Here is a 27,795-nt window from a genome sequence, read left to right on the forward strand (position 1 = left end):
GTCACCCACCCCTGGTCCACCTTTATAACGATATCCCGAAAAGGCGTCCACCTATAGAGCTAAGGCCCACTCCCTTTTAAAATACTCATTAACACCTTTCATTTGATACCCATATCGTACAAACGCATTCTAGAGTCAACCCTGATCCACCTTTATGGCTATATCCCTAAATGGCGTCCACCTATAGAACTATGGCCCACTCCCTCATAAAATACTCTTTAATGCCTTTCATTTGATACGCATTCCAGGGTTTCCCTCGGTTCATTTTCCTACATGGTTATTTTCCCTTATGTTGTCACCATAGCTCTCAACTGAGTATGTAATATTCGGTTACACCCGAACTTAACCTTCCTTACTTGTTTTTATAAGTTAAGGCAACCGCTTACCAAGTTGACCCTTACCAACGGCCTGCACGCGCAACTTCATTAAATGCTTCATCATCGGTTTAATTGTAACAAACAACAGTCAGCAATAAGCACAGTAAACAACAGTCAGCAACGATCGCAGTAAACAACAATTAGCAATAGTTCGATTTTGGGCAATAACAAGAAATAGGGCACACATGCAAATGCAACGTGACGTATGGCCAATGATAGGTGTAATTTTAAGTTAAGACATTCATTGTAATTATTCTTAAGTTGAATCACAACCAATAAATATGAAAGCCGACACAAGTCCGCTACCTTTTTAAAAAATATAAAACGTACTATAAAACGTTAATTGGCGCCCAACGAAGGGGCCGGTGTTATTGTGTTCGATAAAATAAGTATTCGGTCGAATAGTATTTGGCAAAAAGTGCCAACGCGAAAAAACGAGTTTCGTGAATATCGAGGCAAAAGCCAGCCCCAAAGAACCCAGCGTTGGATTCCTGTAGGAAGAACGCACGTCTCCAATAGTGCGATTTGGCGATACCAGAGTAGCGGCAGCAAAAGGGACCAATATCCCACCGCCAGGAGGCGCTTACCGTAAGATTAGTTTAGGTAATATACATTTTTTTTTTCTAAAGTGAAATTATATCGAAGTGATTGAAAAAAATAAAGGAAAGAAATTACATATATCGAAATTATACCAAAATATTAAAGTGAAAAAAATTATCAATTATTGAGGCAAAATAAATTATATCGGAATTATATCAGAATATTTTAGAGGAAAAAAAAAATAAAATATTTATTATCAATTATTGAGAGAAAAGAAATTAGGACAGACATAAGAAATCTTTAAAAAAAAAACAAAATCCAAAAGAAAGAATAAGAATCATAAGGATTTACCACAAATTTTTTTTTAGGAAACTAAATATTGCTTAGACTAGTTTACAATCTAATATACCAATTTATAATAAAATCTGGCTTGTACAGCCATAAAATAATATAATTCAAAGCTGCGATTCACCACGTTCGTGGGGAGCCTCCAGCTTATAACAGCGAATATTCTCTGCGATTCACCACCAAAGGGACTTTCCAGAGAATAATAACACGAAAAAAAAAATATATTAATAGTATTAATAATAGCAAACTGAAATAATATAAATTTTTCAAACAATGTCAAACCCTAATGGCATAATCCGACCCCCTGTGTTAAATGCAAATGCGCCTAACCCACCTTCTCAACCAACTACCGCTCCTTCAGGTCAATTTAATATGGATCAATTAACAACCATAGTGACAGGACTTGTCACCAATATGCTTAAGCAGGAAGGACGAAATTTAGTACAGGCAGCCCTTAACCCAAACGCTTGCTTTTCCAACATATCTGACGTAACCATAGACGAAAACCACTTGAACAACATAACGGAACTCGACAAAATACCGGACGTTGTTCGATGCCTCCGCGAATTTTCTGGTAATCCAGGAGAGTTTAACTCTTGGAAAAAAAGCGTAGATCTTATCCTTCAGATCTACGAGCCCCTAAAAGGAACGCCAAAATACTACGGCATCCTTAATGTTATAAGGAACAAAGTTGTGGGCAACGCCAATATTGCTCTCGAATCTTACAATACACCATTGGATTGGAAGGCTATTTCAAGATGCCTTACTCTCCATTACGCCGATAAGCGAGATTTAGGTACTCTCGAGTACCAAATGACCTCTCTAGTGCAGGGCAACCTCACTATTCAAGAATTCTACCAACGCGTCTATTCCCATCTCTCCCTTATCCTCAATAAGCTCGGATGCATGGAAGTCGGTGCAGAATCTATGCATTTACTTACCCGCACATACCGTGATAAAGCCCTCGACACTTTCATACGAGGACTGAAAGGTGATCTACCAAGATTGCTTGGAATGAGAGAGCCAGTAGATCTTCCCCAGGCTCTTCACTTGTGCCTAAAATTGGAGAACCAAAGCTTTCGTTCCCATTACGCAATGAATAGCAATAGCGCAAATAGGAAGCCTCATGACTTCCGACCACCTCTACCACCCAAAAAACCAGCCACTGAATTTTACCCCCAGTTGGCATACATGCCAAGACCTCAGATGCAAGCCCAGAATCTTGCGTATCACTATCGCCCTCAACCTACCTTTAACAATTTCCAAAATAATCAACCAAATAGACCATTTGGTCAACAAACCCCTTTCAAGCCTCAACTTCCACGTCCAGAACCAATGGACGTCGACAAATCCCTACATTCAAGAGTGGTAAACTATATTAATAGACCACAAGCCAATAATGGTGTGAAGAGACAATCAAACTCCTCACAACACTTACTTCTTACTTAATTGGCGCTTAACCGTCTAAACGGTTATGGCCGTCCAACAAGGCGCGCCAGTCGCTCCTTCGCTCCGCCAACCGGCGCCAATTGGTCACACCAAGGGAGTTTAAATCGTTTTCCACCTGGTCCTTCCAACGGAGTGGGGGCCGCCCTCTACCTCTGCTTCCATAGGCGGGTTCCGATAGAAACACTTTCTTGGCCGGAGCATCATCTTTCATTCGCATAACATGGCCTAGCCAGCGCAGCCGCTGCGTTTTAATTCGCTGGACTATGTTGATGTCTGCGTATAGCTCGTACAGCTCATCATTAAATCTTCTTCGGTACTCGCCATCGCCAACGCGTAGAGGTCCATAAATCTTTCGAAGAAACTAAAACAGCAGAGGAATTTCCACGTAGAGGCAAGTGAGCAAGATTACCAGCAAGACCACCAACAAAACTACCAACAAGATCCACAATACAACACTGACCAATACTATCAACCAAACTGGACTCCTACTGCACAGGAGTACGAGACAGCATTAACAGCAGAAGGAAATGGACAATCAGTCCAGGAATACGCTGAGGGATGCTCATATCCTGAAAAGCAGGACCATATTGATATCCATTTTTTAGAATGAAAAGTTCTTCGTTACCCTACGTCGAATGTAGAACGAAGAACGGGAAAATTCTTAAAATGTTGATCGATACAGGATCGAGCAAAAACTATATCCAAACCTGTCATGTCCCAAAGAAAATACCCAACGCCGAACCCTTCATCGCGAACTCTATTGCCGGACAGGTTGCAATTACCCACCATACCATCATTAATATATTCGGCAAGAATGACACACCTTTGAAATTCTTCTTACTTCCCACATTAAAATCCTTTGACGGAATAATAGGAAATGACAGTCTTAAGGACCTTTGTTCAACAATAAATATACGCGACGATACCCTGACATTAGGTAATGGCCTAAGAATAAAAATTAAACAAAAACTTTCTCCAACCGTTAATAAAATTGACATTAGAACTGACCATATGACAGCTACACAAAAACAACACATACACCATTTGACTAGACGTTATCCACATCTTTTTTCAGAGCCCGATGAAAAATTAGCATACACCACTACAGTAGTAGGAGAAATCAGGACCTCCTCTGATACCCCAGTCTATACAAGATACTACCCATACCCCCTTGCTATGAGAGACTTCGTAACAAAAGAAATAGGAAATCTACTAAAAGATGGAATCATCAGACCATCCCGTTCACCATATAACTCACCCGTGTGGGTTGTGCCAAAAAAAATTGATGCATCAGGACAAAGAAAATATATAAGGTTATCTCACAGCTGGGAAACATCAAATATTTTTCCGTTCTCGACCTGAAAAGTGGCTTCCATCAGATTCCATTAAAAGAATCAGACATTGAAAAGACAGCATTTTTGATTAACAACGGGAAGTACGAATTCACAAGACTTCCGTTCGGACTAAAGAACGCACCCTCTATTTTCCAGCGCGCACTCGACGATATATTGAAGGAGCACATAGGAAAAATATGTTATGTCTACATAGACGATATAATAGTGTTTGGCAAAGACGAACAAAGCCATCTTCAAAACGTCGAAAAAATTTTTCATACGCTAGAAAAAGCGAACATGAAAGTCCAGCTCGACAAGTGCGAATTTTTTCGTCAAGAGGTCGAATTTTTAGGATTTATCATATCCCCCACAGGTATAAAGACCAATCCCGCTAAAGTAAAAGCCATTCAAGAATTCCCATGTCCACGAACATTGAAAGACCTAAGATCTTTTCTTGGCCTCTCGGGCTATTATCGACGCTTCATCAGAGATTACGCTAAGCTAGCAAAACCTCTGACCTCGCTTTTAAGAGGGGAAGATGGACATGCGTCCAAAAATTCTTCCAACAAAAAGCCGGTTGTGTTCGATAACGACGCTATTGATGCCTTCAATAAAATAAAATCAGCATTAACATCGCAAGAAGTCATACTATCGTACCCTAATTTCAAAGAAGAATTCCACCTCACCACAGACGCTTCAAACTACGCTTTAGGTGCCGTCCTTGAACAATCGGGGAAACCGATAACTTTCATATCTCGATCACTAAATAAAACTGAGGAGAATTATGCCGCAAATGAAAAAGAAATGCTGGCAATAATTTGGGCCCTCACTTCCTTACGAAACTACTTATATGGATCTGCAAAGGTTGTAATTTTCACCGATCACCAGCCACTCACTTTTGCATTGAGCAATAAAAACCACAATGGAAAAATGAAAAGATGGAAGTGTATCCTGGAAGAATACAACTATGAGATGAAGTACAAGCCCAGAAAAACAAACGTTGTTGCAGATGCACTGTCAAGACCGCCACAAATTGACATTAACACCCTCACAACTACAGAACATAGCAACGAAAGCTCCTCACACCCTCTCATTCCTGCCACTGAAGCCCCCATAAATGCTTTTAAGAATCAATTGTTTCTAATGTTTGGCAACGAGGATAGCTACTCGTTCCAGTTACCATTCCCTACTTTCCACAGACATACAATTACAAAGCCAAACTTTTCTACACAGGACATCATTGATATATTTAAAAGATATTTAGATCCAGCCCTCGTCAACGGTCTGTACACTACAGAAGGGTTGATGGGTAAAATTCAGGAAATATTTCCTCTCCACTTTAGTAATGTTAAAATCCGTTACACACAAACTCTACTTCAGGACGTCACATCAGAAACAGAACAGGCCAAATTATAATCGAAGAACATCAACGAGCTCACAGAAACAGCCGCGAAAATAAAACCCAAATTTTACGTAAATTCTACTTTCCAAGAATGTATGCGAAAATCGAACAATTTGTAAAAAAATGTTCAACTTGTCGCGTCCAAAAATACGATAGGCATCCAGCAAAACCGCAAATTCAGCCGACCCCCATTCCTCAGTCTTCAGGTGAAATAGTTCACGTTGACATATATTCCACTGAGAAAAAATTAATACTTACCGCAATTGATAAATTCTCTAAATACGCCCAGGTTAAAATGATACCTTCTAGAGCAATAGAGCATATTAAAGATCCGATTCGAGAACTAATGATCGCATTTGGAATACCAAGACTCGTAGTAATTGATAACGAAAAATCTCTTAACTCCGCCTCAATCTCATCCTTACTTAAGGATGAAATGTCCATTAACGTCCACACCACACCACCGTACAGTAGCACAAGTAACGGTCAGGTAGAAAGATTCCACAGCACACTTTCAGAAATAATGAGATGTCTCAAAAGCAATCAGCCTACAATAACATTCGAAGAACTTCTATTTAAATCGGTACAGGAATACAATTCGTCGATTCACTCAACCACAAAGAACAAACCCATAGAGATATTTTTCGGAAATAGACTTTACAATGACCCACAACAATTAGAACAGAAAAGGCAAGAAAACATTGCCTTACTCAGGAAAAAACAAGAACAGGATCTCTCGTATCACAACAAAAACAGACCTGAAAATAAAGATTTCCCCATAGGAGAAATAATCTATGTTAAAATTAACAAGAGACTAGGTTCCAAGCTAACTCCAAAGTATAAAAAGGAGGAAGTCTTGGAAAATCACAGGACAACAGTTAAAACAGTATCAGGACGAACAATTCACAAATCTCTAATAAAAACCTAATTAAATTTCCAGGCAAAATGGACCTCTACAAACTTCTTATTCTCCTCATTACTACTACTACCTCTTCCTCAGACGTTCGAATTCTAGACTACAGCAAATCCCAACTAGTAACAATAGACAATGGACAAGCGAAAATACAAGACGGAACATTGACTTAGAAAAATACGAACAATTTTTGACAGAGACATATGAAGAGATAAATAACCAAATCCCTAACGATCACTTCCTATATCCCCTCCTCAAACATGAAACCATTCAAACCCTTGAAATCCTAAATACACTTAAACCATCTAACATCAATTATAAAACTAGAAGATCCATTGATATATTGGGAACGGCATGGAAATACATAGCTGGATCTCCCGACCACGAAGATTTAAACATAATAACCAATAATTTAAATAATCTAAACGAAAATAATAATGAGCAAGTAGTAATTAATAACCTATTTGAAAAAAGAATAAATAACATAACTAATATAGTTAACAGAATGATAAACACTATTAGAAAAGAGGAAAATGTTGTAACGGAAATCATAATAAATTTGCAAAATAGAATTAGGTTAATTAAGGAAGAATTAATAAATATAAAATATGCCATCCAATGGGCAAAAGAAAATATATTGAACTCTGTAATACTAAGCAAAGAAGAAATAGAATTGTCAATCAACAAGATGAAAAAGGAAAAAATACCATTTAAAAGTGCCGAAGAAGCACTAGAAATATCACAAATAAATGTACTAAGTAAAGGAATGAAAATTTTATACATGGTTAAAATACTGCTGAAAGAAATATTTAGAAGAATTATCATACGACCTGTAAAAAGGGAAAAAAATACTATAATAAAAACTGAGTATAATGAAATACTAAAAGGAAAATATTCACTGTACGGAATAAAAAATGATTGTGAAAGTTATAATGATCTAACGATCTGTAAAGAAACAAATGTTATAGATTTAAGTAAAGACTTATGTGTAGCTAGAATAATAAATAGTTTAAATTCGACTTGTTCGACAACAAACGGCCATCACGTCCCTACCTTAGAAGAAATCAAACCCGGAATAATATTGCTAAACCGGTTCGAAGGCGAAGTGCAAACTGATAAAGTATCTCAACCAATCAATGGAACGCATGTGATAATATTTAATAATGCAACAATAAAAATAAACGGCCAAACATTCGAAAATGTTGAAGCAAGACCAATTGAAACCATTCCCGCAATACTACAGCCAACTCCATTAGAAAAAGACCACATTGAATTACTCTCCCTAGAAGCTTTAAAAGACCTGCACATCAAAAACACGCATCAAATCAATTCTATTAAAAAAGCGACACTCTCTGTCGGAAGTTTCACAACGGCAGCATTCCTAATAATCATAATACTTATTTTCTTCCTAAGGAAACGATCCGTGGAAATACGATATGTAGAAGAAGAAATAGCAAAGCCAGTACAATCCATTACGAATCAAGAAGTTAGCCAGTCAAGTCAAGAAAATCATATTCCAACATATGTGAGTTTTAACAATTTGCCATTCTACTAATGATCGAGGACGCTCACACTTAAAGGGGGAAGAGTTAAGGCAACCGCTTACCAAATTGACCCTTACCAACGGCCTGCACGCGCAACTTCATTAAATGCTTCATCATCGGTTTAATTGTAACAAACAACCAGGCATGCTTAACGAACGAAACGATATCATTTCGTTACGATAATCAACGCTAATAAACGAAACGAAGTCACTTCGTTTCGTTTATTAACGTTAAGATCGTCAAATTAACGTTAATTTGTCGTTCTTAACGTTAATAAACGAAACGAAATGACTTCGTTTCGTTTATTAACGTTGATTATCGTAACGAAATGATATCGTTTCGTTCGTTAAGCATGCCTGCAAACAACAGTCAGCAATAAGCACAGTAAACAACAGTCAGCAACGATCGCAGTAAACAACAATCAGCAATAGTTCGATTTTGGGCAATAACAAGAAATAGGGCACACATGCAAATGCAACGTGACGTATGGCCAATGATAGGTGTAATTTTAAGTTAAGACATTCATTGTAATTATTCTTAAGTTGAATCACAACCAATAAATATGAAAGCGGACACAAGTCCGCTACCTTTTTAAAAAATATAAAACGTACTATAAAACGTTAATTTATATAATAATAAGGGTTTGTCGTTACTAGTTTAGATTTTTCAATCGGATGTTTTTGATATATAAAATTTTTATTAACTGGGTATTATTATTTTGCTCGAAGCCTTTTATGTGCAGATTATTTACTGTTGTGTGTTTCGATGATTTCATGAGCTATGAAATATTTCTAGGAGCAATTCCTGCATACTTACTTACCACCAAAACTTTTCGAATTTGTAAAATTTTTTTTAATAAGAAATTTTGTAGTGGATATAGAGTTTTTATATATATATATGTATACTAAAATTAGCACTCCAATATAAAACTGTTTAACCGCACTAATAATAGTCAACACTTCGAGTTGTTACGAGATTCTGAATAGAAGAAATTTTTCATTGAACCATGCTATGATCGCTACTGCATACGTTTTTTTCTAATTTAATGACCAAACATTGACACATACATTATTAAACAACTATACATCCAGGATGGCGCGGTTACGTGTTTTCAAATCCTTTGTACTAGCGCCACAATTTGTCCTTCAAAAGTTTTTTCTACATAAATTCACAAGCATATTTGTTTAAAAAAGTGCCATGATCGTTAATGTATACTTTTTTGCTATATAAATAGCCAAACATTTACACAACAGCGCGTCGCGAATATTTGTTTTTAAATCCTTTGAACTTGTGCCAGAAATTGTCCTGTTAAAGTTTTTCTACCTAACTGCCGACGCATATTTTCTAACCGCTTATTAAAAACAATACAAGGGCATGTATTTGTTTTTACAGCATTTGCACATGCGCCCTGAATTGTCCTGCATATGCATTTCTTAAAAGAAATATAAACGATTTGGCGCTGTTTGTTTTTGTAGCCTTCGCACTTGAACCTCAAGTGCTATGATCGCTACTGCATAGTTACGTATTTTCTATGTAAATGTCCATACACCATTACATTCTTTTATATTAAACAAAAAAGGCAGTGGGGCGATAGTATTTGTTTTTGAATCGTTTGCACTTGCGCCACAAATTGTCCACATCAGGGCTCTACACTTAAGCTGCAGTTATCAACAAGCTACTCAGAACACGAATTTTTTTTTTTTGATTTTGAACATTTTTTAAAAAATTTTACTTTTGAAAAAATGTGAATATTGGGCGTAAATTTGCAGAACTTTTTTCTCCTTTTCAGGAACTCCAGAACTTTTTAAAAGCTACCCAGAACACCAATTTTTTTTTTGATTTTGAACATTTTTTAAAAAATTTGACTTTTGAAAATCTGTGAATATTGGGCGTAAATTTGCAGAACTTTTTTATCCTTTTCAGGAACTCCAGAACTTTTTAAATGCTACACAGAATACCAATTTTTTTTTTGAACATTTTTTAAAAAATTTGACTTGAAGAAATGTGAATATTAGGCGTAAATTTGCACAACTTTTTTCCTCCTTTTCAGGAACTCCAAAACTTTTTAAAAGCTACTCAGAACACCAATTTTTTTTTTTTGATTTTCAATATTTTTGGAAAAAATGTGAATATTGGGCGTAAATTTGCAGAACTTTTTTTCTCCTTTCCAGGAACTCCAGAACTTTTTAAAAGCTACTCAGAACACCAATTTTTTGATTTTGAACATTTTTGAAAAAATTTGACTTTTGGAAAAATGTGAATAGTGGGCGTAAATTTGCAGAACTTTTTTCTCCTTTTCAGGAACTCCAGAACTTTTTAAAAGCTACTCATAACACCAATTTTTTTTTTTTATTTTGAACATTTTTTAAAAAATTTGACTTTTGAAAACATGTGAATATTGGGCGTAAATTTGCAGAACTTTTTTTCTCCTCTTCAGGAACTCCAGAACTTTTTAAAAGCCACTCAGAACACCATTTTTTTTTTGAACATTTTTTAAAAAATGTTACTTTTGAAAAAAATGTGAATATTGGGCGTAAATTTGCAGAACTTTTTTCTCCTTTTCAGGAACTCCAGAACTTTTTAAAAGCTACTCAGAACACCAATTTTTTTTTTTTTTAGTTTGAACATTTTTTTAAATTTGACTTTTGAAAAAATGTGAATATTGGGCATAAATTTGCAGATTGTAATTTGTAAATTTCCTAATTGTAATTTGTTTCTAAAACTGAAATCTATAAACTTATACTGTTAAACTTTAATTAGGACACAGAGAAATATGGATGGAAAAGGTAAGAGTCCACACATATATATTGATAATCAAGGAGCGATTAAGGCAATAATCTCACACAGTACTTCACCAAGAAGTGTTCTGGAATGCAAAATGCATTGGACAAACCGAAAGCCGAACCATACATCTACACTAGGTTCCCGGTCATAAAGGGTGCAACACTCGCTGAAACTATGATAGGCGTCTCAATCCGTTTGGGAAAAATCAAAAGGAGACAGGAGTTGCATATGCTCCATCAAGCAGAAAAGGCGTGGACAGAGCGCGGGGCTGCAAAATTTCTAAGATCATGTGCAAAGCCTACGATATTAGATTCATAAAGTGGCTAATTTCTCTAAAGAGTGAGGACTTAAGGCTCACTATGGGCATACTAACCATCTGCCTTTTGGCGGTGTAGGAAGTGCGAGCTACAGAAAAAAAAGGCTCCCGCTATAAGGGGTGACAGAGTTGCATGATCTCGGTGCAGAAATTAAGCTAGGTCCAAGAATACTTCAATTATTTTCTAAGAGGACGGAGCTTTTCTATAACATAAGTTTTGGCACCTGATTGGGGTTCTTCCGTTTGGTCGTCAAACAAATTATGGTAACAAGATGGACACATTCAGTCTATGTGACGTCTTTATTGACCCGCCAGTTCAACCCATTGTATAGAAGGTAGTTCCACTCAAAATTGTTTGACGTATTTGGGGATTTTTGAAGTTTCAAAATGTTTGTTGTTTTGTTAGAAGCGTTGCCACACCGTTACTGTTAAGGCGAAATTGTGGTTTTTCGGAATGGAAATTTCCTTCAGGATGAAAACGCATTGGTCATCTGAGACAATAATAATATGCTTTAGCACGATTTATGTGCATATATATGGATTTAGAATACAGTAAAACATGCAATTTTATTGAAAAATAGTGGATAATGATTCATACATTGGTTATTGATTCACATCTTTATGGCAGCTTGATCCCTAGACTGAAATAAATACACGAAAAATCCTGTTATTCTAGCATGGCCCTATTACCATGCCTCTACAGACATTTAAGAAAAAGTATACCTCCAAAGTCTGCAGTGAGTGGTAGGTGGTTAATTTGTTACGTTTGTAGGACGCCACATCCATGTCAATGCTAAAGAGGCACATGTGTATAGGCGGGGCTTGCCCCAAGGTGACCGCTTGTACAAGGGGCAAAAGAACTTTGATAACTAGTGGCTAACCTGCAGAGCTACAGGGCAATGCTCTCCCTAAAATATGGTTTAACAATTCCCTCCTCAAGCGCTACGCTTGAATTATACAATAAATAAATAATGTGGACTTGTCGCCAATTTATCACCATTCAATTTCATAAAAATTGCGTTTAAGTATCCTAAACTCTTTAGAGATTGCTGTGTCGGTTCATAAGGACCTCCTTTGCCCATTCAGTTGACAAACGTGTATCTTTTGTTAACATGTTCTTAGCAAGCGTACGGGCACTTAAGAAGGCTGGATTTATATACTTCGATCCATTTTTCTTCCACTAAAGCAATTTTCAGGAGCTCGAAAAACTTATTAAAAACTTATTTTCTAGGCTGATATAACTATGAAAGTAAATTAGTCGTATCAGTTAATATGAAATCCATCAAAATTAGAAAGATTCGTAACATTTTTCAATCTGGTAGGTTGTTTTTGGTGAACTTGTCATTGTCCCCGCAAAAGTCAAGTGGCTAACGTCACACTAAATGGAACTACCTCCATTTTTTGTATCATGGTTCAACCTAACCTAACGTTTATCAATTATTTTATATAAACTGTCGCACCCTGAATGTATATGGTTTAAAAATTTTCAAATGCAACGAGACAGTTCTAAGAGTAATCCGATTCGACTGGAATTTTTCTCACCTTATTTTTAGACCAAATTTTATTATATTCTGCCCGACAAAGCAAATTTTTTTAACGGACAGCTTATTCACCATGGGTGGGTGAGTTCGATAATTGGATTGGAAGAGCTATAAATTGCGCTGGTAACCCGTGCACCTCTGAATTTACATTTACTAATCTGTACCTTTTTTGCAGTTGAACCCTTTCACGTTTTTAACTAACTTGGCTGTACAAATTATCTAAAAATTGAAATAGCTTCCTTTATAATTAAATAAAATACATCAGCTAAACAAAAATTTTACCCTAAAATGATCTTTCACACGACCAATAAAAAATCTGGTCGCCGTGTTACTTAAACTCGCAATAAAGGGGAATTTTGGATATGGTATTTCACTGAAAAGTATCATTGATAGTAAACAAATTGTCATGAACTTTCGTTTTGTTATTATAGTAAACTCTTTTAATAAAAACCGGTTTAAGATAATGTGATTCAAAAACCGTGATCGGAGGATTAAAGCAATGTGAATTTTATGCCTTAAATATAACAATTTCTCTCTACTAATTTTGTGGTATTTTGTATACATCCAGTATCTTATGTTACTTAACGAAAAAACATACGTAAATTTAATGAGTTTAAAACGTATTCACAACAATTTCTCTGATTAAATTATTGTATTTTTATATTGATGGAAAAACTGAAGGGAATTAAAGATACTGGCTGATATTATAGCTATTTCGACCCTGCCAAGGATCTTTTCGTATATCTTTTTATTTTTAAATTAGAAATTATAATCTCCCCGAGTGAGATTGGAACTTGAGTCGTCTAATTTCTAACACCGCAGGCCTACCATTAGGCTATCACTGCGTCTGTATGTACGTGGCTTAACTGCAGTTTATCCCGTTTGTTGTTTTTATTATTTTTATTTCATTTGTCTGATGCAGTAGTGCTGAATATTTCTAATTCTATGTGGTCCTCTGTGCACAATAATTTAATAGGAGAAATTATTGTGAATACATCCCAAACTCATTAAATGATTATAAACTTTTTTTATTTGATTTGATACATCAACTTCCGGTGCCGTACGATTTTGACATTTCCATCCATCGAATTTACAAAAACAAAGTACATGGAATTTTTATTTATGTTTGTAGGTATGTCACCATGCTGCCATCTAGTATCATTCCGCTATGCATTAAATTTACGAATGTAATAAATGAATAGAAGATTAAATCAATGATTCGAATTAATAAAACGCAAGAAATTCAACGAAACAAAATTTCAGTTTTTTTATGGTCTCCTACGAATATAGCGTTGTGAGTTACATAGGAATGAATAATTGATTTAATATATCGAGAACCAAAATTATTAAAAACACATTTTTAACACAGCCTTTAAATTTTGGAATTAATTCATTAAAAAAATCTATTTTGAGCAAACGAAGTTTGCCGGGGTCAGCTGGTAAACAAACAAATTCTTCTTAAAATATATCTGATCTAACCAAAATTACGACCCATCTATATTTTAGATCTATAGTTTACTCAATAGTTATTACTTATTTAAACTTACATATATTCGCTGCAAAATCATATTTCCGTTTATATCATATTTCCATACTTACCAAATGTTGGGAAACCTGTATCCTGCTTATTTACAGTGCTGCGTTGAAGAGAGAGCAAAGCCTGTAACCATTTGATCATTTCATCTTCACTTTCTAGGACTATGCCGAGCCCACCATCCTTCATTGCAAGTGCAATTACGAAATCGTGCTTAGTATCAAACCTTCGATTTATATTAAGGCAGGTTGCCAATTTTACAATACGTTTGGGAGGTGTACCGGACTTGAACTTCTTTATACTATCAAAATACTCTAATCGAGCACCTTCGGTCATCGTGTCTTTGTATAATACAAAGAACTTTTTTTTCATTGTATTTAATTTTTTTTGGTATCCACAAAGTATTAAGCCGTCGTCAGGATTCCTTTCATTGAAAATTGACATTTTGGTCTTAAAAAGATAAACAAATAGTTTTTAATTCGGAATCGATCAAACGCAATTAAAATCATTGATATACTTTCAGCATAAATAATGGTCAATTTATTTACATTCTATTTCTAAAACTGACACCGAAATAATTCAAGTCAGTGACAATGGTCAGATTCATTCTCCAAAAAAAAAAAAAAACAAAATATATAAAAACTGTTTATATTGGTACCAAAGCAATGCATCAAATGATTCCACGAAAGCAATGCACAAAATAATTCCACCAAAGCAATGCACCAAATGAATTCGCCAAGATATATTGTAACGAATTTACTGCAATTCCGCTTATTTGCAACCTTCTACTAACGTTCGTATCGCTAAACTGGTGAATAAATAACTCCAATATTCAATAGTGCAAAATAGTCTTTATTAGAGTACTTCGCAATAACACTTATACTTCGCAACCACTAGCGTGCTTAAATCAAACTGATTGCCCATGCCTCGCCTTTGGCGATAAAGTGCTGTCGGATGCGAAAAAATGCGCGAGCGCTTTCTGCCGACAATATACAATGCATTACATGGTCGACAAAGATAGACGGAGGGCCAACAGACACGCACATAAACATAAATTCAGCGCGTCACTAATTGACCATCACCGCCAAAGAAGTTGAGGATACCATCGGTCATGCTAAACCATCCAACGCAGTGGGCCCAGACGGCATAGCCATGCCGATGCTTAAAAAGCCTAGGGAAAGAGGGTTTCAAATATTTAGCGCATGCTGTATCTTTCCACCTTTGTCATTCTCGAAAAATGGAAAATGGCCAAGGTGGTACCGCTACTAAAGCCTGGGAAACCAGATAACATAGGAGAGCCATATCGCCTGATATCTCTCCTATCGCCAGTAGCCAAGATGCTTGAAGCCATTTTTCTCCCCTACTTCAAAGCAAATTTGCAGCTAGCCTGTCATCAGCATGGCTTCAGAAAACTCCATAGCACCACCACCGCGCTAAATGCCATAGCACCCAGATAAATTGCGGTTTAAATCAAAACCCCACCATAGAACAGTACTCGTTGCGATAGACCTATCAAAAGCTTTTGATATGGTCAACCATCGCACGTTACTGCAAGACCTGGAAGGGTCTACCCTTCCCCCATGTCTTAAAAGGTGGACCGCAAATTATCTGGGTGGTCGGCAGGCATCGGTGCAATTTAGAAACGAAACATCAAAACCAAGAAGAATTAAAAAAGGGGTGCCACAGGGTGGTGTCCTATCCCCACTTTTGTTTAATTTCTACATATCTAAGCTACCTTCGCCACCATAAGGAGTTACTATCGTTTCCTACGCCGATGACTGCACAATAATGGCCCAGTCCCACAGATCTATGACCTTTGCAACAGAATAAACGGCTACCTCCCTGATCTCTCCAGTTTTTTCGCCTCGCGAAACCTGGCATTATCACCGACTAAATCCTCCGCGACTTTATTTACAACATGGATGTCCCAAATGTCGACCATTTTGATCATCCACGTCGATGGCACTACGCTACCGACTGTCCTACACCCCAAAACGTTGGGTGTGACGTTTGATCAGGATCTACATTTTGGTGAGCATGCAGCCGCAATTGTACCGAAAATCCAGAGCCGCAACAAAATCCTCAAATCCCTTGGTAGCAGTACTTGGGAAAAGACAAAGAAATGATCATTACCACATACAAAGCAATTGGCCAGCCGATTGCATGCTACGCGTCCCCTATATGGTCGCTAAGCCTAAAAACTACTCACTAGAAGAAGCCACAGGCCTGCCAAAATACTGCTCTCAGAACCGCCACGGGCTGTCTTCTTATGTCCCCAGAACACCATCTACATAATGAGGCGAGAATACTCTCCATCAGGGAGAGAAACGTAGTTCCTGTTGAATACGGAGAAACCTGGGCATCCCAATAGACATATTATTGATGAGCCAACACCGCCTAGGGGCTTAAGGAGTCATCTCCGTAAGCATTATGAGGAAATACGGCACCTGAGAACCCAGCCGTATGAAGCAAAAAAACACAAGCATTACAATTGAATTCATGCTTCTTCGGAATTTAAACCCACCAAAATTGTGCAATGGAACCAGACTTTGCGTTTAGAAATTAACGCCGAATGTAATCGAAGCAACAATCATCAGCGGTAAAAGCAAAGGTGAAGATGTGCTCATACCACGGATCCCAATGATTCCTACAGATTTGCCAATAAATTTTAAGCGCTTAAAGTTTCCTATACGCCTTGCTTTTGCAATTACAATCAACAAAGCACAAGGACAATCGCTTACTGTTGCAGGCTTAAATTTAGAGAGTCCGTGCTTTTCCCATGGCCAGCTATATGTTGCTTGCTCTAGAGTTGGAACACCAAAAAATGTGTTTATCTTTGCACCGAACGAATAAACCAAAACTAATGTGTACCCACATGCATTACAATAAGACACAAGAATAAAATGTTTTAACAGAAAATTTCAACAAATATACGTACAAAATTCAATTCAATTTACAGAACAATAAATTAAATTATCAACAAACAAAACAGAAAAAACAACGCAACATTTATTTGATTTCGGGTGTTACAACGTACGCCGGGTAAAGCTTGTGGCAATATTTAACAAATTTCATTGAAATACCGTCTCCTCCCACTGCATTGGATCTTATTTTAAAAATGCATCTAGCAACATCACTCTTAGATACAGTTGAAAACTCAAATGATGTGTCTGAGTAGCACATAGATATAGAGGCTGTGAAATTATCAGGCACATTAGTTCGTGGATTTCTAACAAACTCGTCATTTAGGACATCAGCATTTAGTTCACAGTCCACATTTTTCTTGCCAAATACACGTACGTCTTTCAGATTACGCCACAAAATATTACACGGAAGTGACGGATCAAGTTTAGACATAAAGTATTTACGCTTTTGATGTCGAACAGTTCTGGTTGCAGTGTTCCAGGCAATTTTAAAAAAAATCATGTTATGCTCAGTCCTATTCCTTTTCCACTCCCGATATGCCTTGTTGCGTTTCATTACTGCCACAATTACTCTACTGTTATACCACGCACAAGAGATTATACTTGCTTCGACGTTCAGGAACATGCTTATTATACGTTTTTTGGATTTCCGTGTTCAAAAAAAATAATCTTATAATTAGCAGTAGCATGATACCAACATTGGCACCAGTTTACTCTTGATAGATGAGAAAACAAATCATCTATATATTAATACGCTAACAAAATTTCCATACAAACAATTGACAGGCGGTTTCGCATAGTTAGCATACGTAAAATCATATAAAAGTGATATGAATCGATTCGTATAGATCAGCCGCAGTGTATAGGCCTATTTTTGTTAACAAATATTACTCTATTTGTTTATAATTAATAGAAAAAGTTTTTTGTAAATCCAACAATCTCTCCAAATATGGATATTTACTTTCTTGCACAAAAGCGCGCCATCTTTGGACAAATTATGTAAGTGCTCTAAGACACAAACCTACATAAGCGTACGCGCTACACGGTGAAAGATTAAAACATGGTTTCCCATTGTTGCCACTTACCTATAATAGCCGCTACCAAAATCCTAAAAAATTGTTCCAAAATAATTTGTAGCGTACCAAAAAATCTTAAATAAAATTAATTTTTGACCGGCCCATTTTTTGTGGCAAATTTCACTTACACGTAAATACATAAGTTTTTATTTAACAGATTCTTTGTTTTTTATTTTAGTTGTTTTCAAAAAAACATGAAATCGCAAGTAATGAGTTAACTTTTGTTGAAACTAACTAATTTATTTATAACAATTAATGGCAAATTTGACCGAAAATGTTTTTGCATTTGCAGATTTAATCCTCATTTTAGATAAAGTACGTCTTATACTGAACAAAAAAAAAGTTACAAAAATATAACATTAAATTTTTTATATTGCCTTTTATACTAATTTATTTTAGTTCTTATTTGAATGCAACTTGACTCAATCGGAAAACTTCACGTTGTATATTAAACGAAACAAAAAAACGTCCCAAAAACGTTTTTGATTTTAGGTCAAAACGGCAACCGGCATCATAGCGGCCGTATTGCATAGGCAGTATATTACACACTATATTTATTATTAGGCTAATTTTGTTGGATTATATATCCATTAATCGGATGCTTAGATCTCATAACCCTAATTTGTTTATGTCGCTTAAAGTTATGAAATTAATTTTATTTTAGTAAATATGTTTGCGTGAATAATTTCAATGTTTTTGTTTGTTTTTCTTTTCTTTCTAATTTATTCTGCTTTGTTATATCTTAGTATTATATTGGTCACAGACGATATTTTAAGGTCGATATGGTCATATATATTCATGGAATGGAGTGTTTACAAATTTAATACAACTTAATTACGTACATAGATCTCAATGGGAATCCCAACATTAAATATCTGAACATTAGAATCTTCATATTTGCACAATGATCACATTAAAACCTGGAAAAAAGTCTAAGTGCACTTATTGCGTTTTTATATGGAACTGTTTGCTCACTTCACTTAATTTTATCGCAATTTAAGTACTTTATTTTTTTTCTTTAATTAAACATTTTTTTAGTAAACTCTGCCTTCTTTCTCATTACATAATTTTTTATATTTTTATTTTATTTTTTATGAAGGTATCCTCTATTCTACTCGAAATTTTTGTTTTGTGTCACACTTACAAATTAGATATGTGTTTATACAAAATTAAACGGGTGGCGTGAAATAGGCTAAATTCCTTTAGCAAATTTCTTCGTTTTTAACTAAAAGTTCGTGTTTTTTGAATTATGACACTATTGGCGTAAATGGGCGATATATGTATATGGGTGATATAGGCCTACTGGGGAACCGAGCTCCCAAACTTCGGTGGCGCGCCAACAGGGACCTTCCGGGTGGTGTGGAAAAACCTGTTTTTCAATTCAATTTCAAGTAATTTGACCATAATTCTATGTCAATTTCATTTGATTTTAAATAATTTTTATATTTTTGTTTAAGGAGCACTATACCGAAACGTTATAATTACATGTGAAAAGTTTGTAGAAAATTTAAGAAAATACAATCAAAAAGTACAAAGTCTTAGATCAAATTCAAAATTTTAAAGAAAAAGTTTAATAAGTTAGACCAGTTTGCTATATTTCCAACACTTGATGCATAGACTGAGTTGAAAAAAATACACGTTGGTCGAATTTCGACCACAGGCGATACTATTATGATTAATAGAGCGAAAATCTCTATATGTATATGACATACTTGTACTACGGCAACCAAAATGCAAGTCAAGGGTGCAAAACAACAAACATGTCATGGTCTAAAAGAAAAGAAATTTGGTCAAATTTAAGAACAGCCCTAGGGTGCGATGTAATAAAGTAATCAAGTAAACTCGTAGAACTGTGTGTACAATATCTTGTGGGCACACGCATATTCACATCATATAAACCAGCACGAGCAATCTCATCTAATAAGCTAACAGAACGAATGTCTCGAGCAAGGAGGTTTACATTAAAATCCCTACAAACAACAAAGTTGGCGTAGTTAACCAAGAACGAGGACATAGTTACAAAGAACGATTCAAGACTAATATTTTTATTTGGATTGTACACACAAGAGATAAGAGCTCTATTCGAATTTTCATACAATTTCGCAAACATATATTCAGTTTTATTCCCAAGCTTTCTGACTTTATGATAGGTCTCATGTGAATATTGTTTTTATAGTAAATTGCCACACCTCCTCCTTTTTTTGATATTCTGTCATTTCTCATCAACTTATAGTTATTAATACCGAAATGGGCATCTTCCAAATGCAAATCCCCCTGTTACGCATATCACATCAACTCCCGATGACTCAAATACGTATCTAACAAAGTTCATCTTTTCAGCATTGAAACTCCTAGCATTGAAGTGCACAATCCCAAATCCCCTCGTTTGTTGGCACAAGACATTAACCATAATACGACTATTATCTTCAACCCAACGCACGCTGTCATCAGATGTCATGGTCTAAGTAAGCCAAAAACAAAAATAAATATATAAAATAAAATAAAAAATATATAAAAAGAATTGTATAAAATGTCGTGACCAAACCTTGAATGGGCCACCTTTACATTAAAAGAAAGAGACTGCGCTTGGATGGTTACAGCTAAGGTTATGTACGAGGTAGGGTGTATTTCTGATGTTCACTGAGCTCAGTAATATTTAAACGGATCCAAGCACCGTGAATGTAGAAACAAGAGCACGGCTCGCCTTAACTTTATTGCCTCTGCAAAATTTTTCTCTTTTTGCAACGACAAACTTTCGTAGATACTAAATCTGCCGTTAAGTCCGACTGACTGCATCTAATGGTACTATTGCTGGCGTTCTCTTTCTAAAATCACGGAAAGCCCGAAGTGTTCTATTACGGCCAATCGCGGAATGAAATTTAATTATTATTACGCTGTTTGGTCGTGTTTCTGACCTCCGAGCTCGTAAAATATTCCGAATTTGTGGCGCTAGGAAGTCTATTGATAGGCAAAACCTGGTTAAACACGCTCTTTAGGTTCTCCGCTTCAGCAAATGGCATTCCAAAGATCACCGCGTCTTCTGAAAACTCCGCCGCTTTCTTCTCGACACTCAGGGTTTCAATTTGACTTTTCAGTATTTCCACCCCGCTCATAAATTTATTTATTCTACACTCAAATGCAGAAATGTGTTTCGCAGATACGTCTGTCTTGGCGACAAGCTGAGCAACCTCTTCGTTTATCCTCTTATCCAGCCAAAACTTTTCGGAAACACCTCTGCGTTAAACTCAATGCAATTAAATTTTAATTTATTCAAAACTGAAGCGCACTCAAAACACATCCGCACACATTCACGTTGACGTGTCTTCGTTAGTATTATTAGCCTTGTTTTTTTTTTTACACGCGTAATCGTTTACGTTTGCGCGTAAAAAAACGCTTATCCTCGCTTAGATAATGCTTAGGAGACCCATCTAGCGGCAACTAGCTACAGAACATGTTGTACCGAAAAGCGCAGACACAAACCTCTGGCGGCCATAGTGTATAACATATAGCTGAATCGGTTGCGATGAATAGTGACCACACACCATTTGTAGAGGTGATACATAAAGTTAGTGTAGAGGTGAAACAACCTGCAGCCAGCACTTCCTATATCTGTTATGACTGGCCAAGCCTAATTTAAAGGCATATGACGCCAGAGGGCAGTCAAATCAGAATATCCGACATGAGTCTACAGTCCTCTCTTTTTAATGATAGAAACAACTTTGTTAGTCTAAGGTTGTAATAACTACCCATAATATTCGAATATTTACAGCCCCGCGCTTAAACCCACGCCTTTACCGCTTGGTCCATCATGTGCACCTATCGCCTTCTCTTAATCTCGCGAAATATAATTGGGACGTCTACGGAGCAAGCTTCAAGGGAGGCGCCCTTTTTAGCTAGTTCATCTGCTTTTTTTTCCCATCTATTCCCATATGCCCTGGGACCCAATATAGATGTATGCTTCTCCCTGTCCCGATTCTTTCCAGAGACTGCTTACACTCCAACACACTTTTATATGCTGTGCTATACGAGATTATTTCCTTAATTGCTGCTTGGATGTCAATATAAAAGTTAACATGGTTGGAGTTTAAGTTATTCTCTTCCAGTGTTTGTTCTGCTTTGGTTACGGCTAATATTTCCGCTTGGAAAACGCTACAGTAGTCTGGCAGCTTGTAGGATCTGTTTATTTCAGGATCAGCACAGTATACCACAGACCCTACTCTTTCCACTACTTTAGAACCATCTGTGTACATATGTATCGCCTGGTTCGCCATTTGAGCACCCTTGCGCCAGCCGTCCACCTCTAGTGTGGCCTTAATATCTCCCTCGAAGCGCAGATTGGGAATCGAATAGTCTGTTCGTCCTGCAGTTGATGACGCTATATTACTATGGCCGTATAGTCGGCGCTCAGGCTGCCCTGAGGCACTGAGCCTAGTTGCAGTTGTTATACGCTATGTTCTTTGCTACCAGGTCTACAGGTGGAATGCGCAGAATGGCATACAGTGCTGCACACGGGGTCCTTTTCAGGGCTCCCGTAATGCTTAGCATTGATAGTCTGCATACCCCCTCTAATTTTTTGAGGTAGGTTGTTTGTTATGTGGCTTTCCAGGAAACAAAAACTCCATAGTATAGAATATGGTATACAATTGCTGTAAAAACCCAATGAGAAAGAGAGAGCGATACACTTTACGAACACCCCAGCATTCTTTTACATGCATAAAGTGCTGTTGAGGCCTTCTTCACCCTCTCCACCACGTTGAGCTTCCATGACAGCTAACTGTCTAGGATGATTCCTAGATATTTTGTGCAAGGTTTCTCCTGTAAGGTCACCCCTCCTAACTTAGGCCTTGGGACCTTGTACCTCTTTGTAAACAAGACCAGTTATGAATATCCCGAAGCCCGGATCCACCAAAGAGCTAATCGTTGGAGGGCACTTTCCACTTATGACAATTGCAACGACATCTGCGTAAGCAGTAAGTTTTACGGATCCTCATCCAATCGCCTGAGCGGTTGGTTGACCAGCGTCAACAGCAGAGGTTATAGCACCCCTTCCTGCGGCGTGCCATTGTGATGTAATCTTCCTGTAATTTAACATGCAGCCGATCCATCTTGTTAAGGCTGCATGTACGGCAATGTCTAAGAAGACTCCTAGAGCATATTCCTTATATTCCAGGGCTTTCTCTATGCTTATAACCACCCTATGCAATGCGGTGTCTACCGACTTGCCTTTGGTGTACGCAAGTTGTGTTGTGGAGAGCAGCTTTTCATCCACGCTGGACTTTATGTACACATCTATCACCCTCTCAAAGGGTTTGAGCAGAAATGATGTTAAGCTTATGGGTCTATAGTCTTTGGGATACACGTGACCGATCTTCCCCGCCGTTTGTAGGAAAGCTACACGAACAGTTCTCCACGAGTGCGGTACATGAATCAGTCGTATGCGCCCATCGAATATTATTTTAAGCCATTCCACGACCACTCTACTTGACAATTGTAGCATGGCCGGGAATATAGCATCTGGTCCCGGCGATTTTAACTTAGAAAACGTCTTCACCGCCCATTCGATATTGGTATCGGTCACCAAGCCCGGCACTACCCGCTCGGTGATCGAGGTGAGTGCTGTCTGCTGGTTCTTCCAAAACATCTCCGATGGAAAATTTTTATCGAAAAGGGAATATACCATCTGGTCCCGGCGATTTAAACTTAGAAAACGTCTTCACCACCCATTCGATCTTGGTATCGGTATCGCTCGGTGATCGAGGTGAGTGCTGTCTGCTGGCTCTTCCAAATCATCTCCCGATGAGAAATTTTTGCTGTGGCTGTGCTGTTTCGCTGGAGCACTCTATGTCGGTACAGAAACTTTTGAGATTTACTGGTTAAAGATTTATTTTCGGTTGCTCTTCCTCAAAATCAAATTGAGTTTTAAATAATAAGGTACTAAAATGGATATTTGTAACTTGTTCAAATGAAAAAATTTTTTAGGTACGGTCTTGAACGTTTTTTAGTTGTCTATACTTACGCTTCATATAATTTTTGGGCATCATAGCTATTGTGATGATCAATAACACGAATGCGCAAATTAGGACTGCTAACCAAACATATGGAATGTTTGGAATATTTTTCGTATCTACCTCTACTGGTGGTTCGTATTTAAATAACCTGTTCTTTTCTGAAAAAAAAAATTTGTAATTTATTTTTTCAAATTATAAATAGTTGAGTATAGTTTATTTTTATATTTATCTTCAGCATTTACATTTTTAAAAAATGTTTTCCTAAACAAAAAAAATTTTCTAAGCAGAAATTAAATAAATATCCTGAGCAGAAATCTTTGATTTCTACTTCTGGTCGGGCAGCCGTTAGGTTTCCAAATTTTTTCTAAGTCTTAAATAAACTTAAATACTTAAAAATTGCTGCTAGTATTGCTATCAGTCGTGCTGCCAGTCATTTCCTTGTTGGTTTGTTAGTATGCCAATATTATATCCCATTTCATTTGCTGCCAGCTGGATTTATTGTTGAGATCCTGTTGCTGTTATTTCATTTAATTTGTTTTTCTCTGCTGCCAGTCTAAAATGTGCGTGGTAGTATTACACTCTTGGAGGGTGGAGCCGTGTGTAAGAGTCCACGAAAGTGGGGAAAGCTTCTGACCGCCATTCACCTGGGAATGGCCAGAGCGATTCTTTTGCATGCGGATCAAGCAGCTCACTACTGCCGGTCGCTTGCGGCCAAGTATCCTCTGGGTAGCCGCTAAACATCCGTTGAGCGGTGAGCTAATGTGAGAAGGCGACAACCTGACTAGGCCACTCTGACAAAATCGGTTTAGGGCCTAGCCGGGGGAGATCTCATCGGCAGCGTCTGTAAACCTCAAGGTGCGGCTGCAATCGGGCGTCTGTCTTGCAGCAAGCAGCTCGCTATATAAACGTGCAAGTAATATTTTCACCCCCGCTGAGTGGGTTGTGCGCTGGGCTTGGGACCCGCCACGTAAGACCATACTCCAATGAAATAAACAAGCCTCGGATAAATACACTCTCTATTGATGACGACCATGGCAAACGTTTGAATGACAATGAATTGAGGACATGCACCTGGAACGTCCGCTCCCTGAATGGGATTGGTGCAGATGCCCGGCTGGTTGATGTCCTCGTCAAAGCAAAATCTGACATCACCGCCATCCAAGAAATGCGTTGGACGAAGCAAGGAAGAAAGAAGAACAAAAATTGTGACATCTATTGGAGTGGTCAAACGAATAAGCGCTGTTTCGGCGTGGGATTTGTGTTGGGAGAGAGACTTTGTCGCCAAGTGCTGGCGTTCACGCCTGTGGACGAGCGTCTCGCCGCTATCCGAATAAAAGCAAAATTTTTTAACTATCATTCATCTGCGCCCATGCGCCGACAGAGGAGAAAGACGATGAGGTGAAAGACACTTTTTATGAACAATTAGAACGCACATACGAGCGCTGCCCCCATCATGATATAAAAGTCGTGATTGGCGACTTTAACGTCAGGGTGGGCAAAGAATATGTTTTTGGCCCTACAGTCGGAAAGTTCAGCCTACACAATGAAACTTCTCCTAACGGACTGAGGCTGATTGACTTTGCCGGTGCTCGAAACATAGTCATATCCAGCACGAGGTTCATGCATAAAAAGATACATCAAGCTACATGGCTGTCTCCTGATCGAAATATTCGCAATCAGATAGATCACGTTGTGATAGACGGACGGCATACCTCCAGTGTTTTAGATGTGCACACGATCCCAGGACCTAACATTGACTCTGACCATTATCTCGTTGCAGCCAAAATATGCACCCGCCTCAACGCGGCTAAAACCAAGGAACATAAAACACAAGGAAAGCTAGACGTCGAAAAGCTTCAATCACAACAGACTGCCAATGATTTCGCAACTCGACCCTCACACCTGCTCTCTGAGAGCACAACTCATCCTGAGGGAACACAGGAGCAGTGGGAGCATATCTCCAAAGCACTTCGCACTGCCACCGAGGAAAAAATTGGTTACCGGCGGCCACGAAAAAACAACTGGTACGATGAAGAATGCCGCGTTGCAACCGAAAGAAAAGACGCTGCCTACAGGGCTACGTTAACAGCGAGAGCGACAAGAGGAGTGTGTAAACGCTATCGTGAGTTGAAAAAGGAAGCGAGACGCCTTTTCAGGAAAAAAAAGCAGAAGCAGAAAGGCTTGAGTGCGAGGAGCTTGAGCTGCTAGCCACCAAGAATAACGCCCGAAAATTTTACCAAAAAATACGGCGACAGACGGAATGTTTTAAGACCGGGCCAAACTCCTGTAGGAACGAAAACGGCGACCTTATAACTGATGTCCAGAGAGTGCTTAGATTATGGAGGGAACACTTCTCTGCTCTCCTAAATGGAGGCAGCAATTCACCGCGCAGAGATGAACAACCCGATCCCGCAATCGATGATGATGGAATATATGTCCCCCCGCCCGATTATGACGAAGATAGAATAGCAATAACCAGATTGAAAACCAACAAGGCCGTGGGCGCTGATGGATTGCCTGCGGAGTTATTCAAGTACAGCGGCGAGGAGTTGGTAAGGCGCATGCAGCAGCTTCTTAGCAAAATATGGTCGGACGAGTGCATGCCCGACGGTTGGAATCTAAGTGTTCTTTGCCCAGTCCACAAGAAGGGGGATACTGCAAAATGCACCAACTATCGTGGAATCAGCCTTCTTAATATCGCATATCAGGTCCCTTCAAGTGTATTGCGCGAAAGATTGAATCCCACCGTGAACCGGCTAATTGGACCTTATCAGTGCGGCTTCAGACCTAGTAAATCTATCATCGACCAGATTTTCACAATGTCCAAAGCTTGGAAAAAACACGTGAAAAGAGAATCGACACACATATCACCTCTTCGTCGACTTTAAAGCCGCCTTCGACAGCACGCAAAGAAGCTGCCTATATGCCGCTATGTCTGAATTTGGTTTCCCGCAAAACTTATACGGCTGTGCAAAATGACGTTGAGCAACACCATCAGCTTAGTCAGAATTGGGAAGGACCTCTCCAAGCCGTTCGAAGCTAAACGATGTTTCAGACAGGGTGACCCCCTATCGTGCGATTTCTTTAATTTGATGCTGGAGAAAATTATACTAGCTGCAGAACTTAACCGCACTGGAACAATATACTATAAAAGCGTGCAATTACTGGCATATGCTGATGACATTGATATCTTCAGCCTAAACACCCGCGCTGTTAGTTCCTCTTTCTCCAAACTGGAAAAAGAAGCGGTAAAGATGGGTTTGATGGTGAATGAAGACAAAACAAAGTACCTGTTGAGATCGAGCAATGGCGAGTACCGAAGAAGATTTAATGATGAGCTGTACGAGCTATACGCAGACATCAACATAGTCCAGCGAATTAAAACGCAGAGGCTGCGCTGGTTAGGCCATGTTATGCGAATGAAAGATGAGTGTTTCTGTCGGAACCCGCCTATGGAAGCAGAGTTAGAGGGCGGCCCCCACTCCGTTGGAAGGACCAGGTGGGAAACGATTTAAACTCCCTTGGTGTGACCAATTGGCGCCGGTTGGCGGAGCGAAGGAGCGACTGGCGCGCCTTGTTGGACGGCCATAAATGTATAGACGGTTAAGCTCCAATTAAGTAAGTAAGTATTCCACTCTATTATGCAACTGTGCCGTCAGTGATTAGCCGTTTATAGCTGGGTTGTACTACTTGTACCAGGGCTGT

The 27,795-nt window shown here is 38.1% G+C and overlaps 1 protein-coding gene across 6 annotated transcripts in view; it reads right to left on the reverse strand.

Moving 5' to 3' along the window:
- chico (insulin receptor substrate 1 chico) overlaps nucleotides 1–27,795 on the reverse strand; it is a 1,085,300-nt gene that overhangs the window by 866,084 nt on the left and 191,421 nt on the right. For 5 of the 6 annotated variants that reach the window (XM_067766174.1, XM_067766170.1, XM_067766171.1 and 2 more), the window contains one exon: nucleotides 14,148–14,532. In XM_067766174.1, coding sequence (XP_067622275.1) covers nucleotides 14,148–14,532 — 385 coding nt within the window. Of the gene's footprint in view, nucleotides 1–14,147; nucleotides 14,533–24,098; nucleotides 24,235–27,795 lie in introns of those variants that run through there. The other variant, XM_067766173.1, reaches the window with a different exon arrangement.

The sequence above is a fragment of the Eurosta solidaginis genome, chromosome 2 (assembly GCF_040869045.1).
Source record: "Eurosta solidaginis isolate ZX-2024a chromosome 2, ASM4086904v1, whole genome shotgun sequence".
Classification (NCBI taxonomy): domain Eukaryota; kingdom Metazoa; phylum Arthropoda; class Insecta; order Diptera; family Tephritidae; genus Eurosta; species Eurosta solidaginis.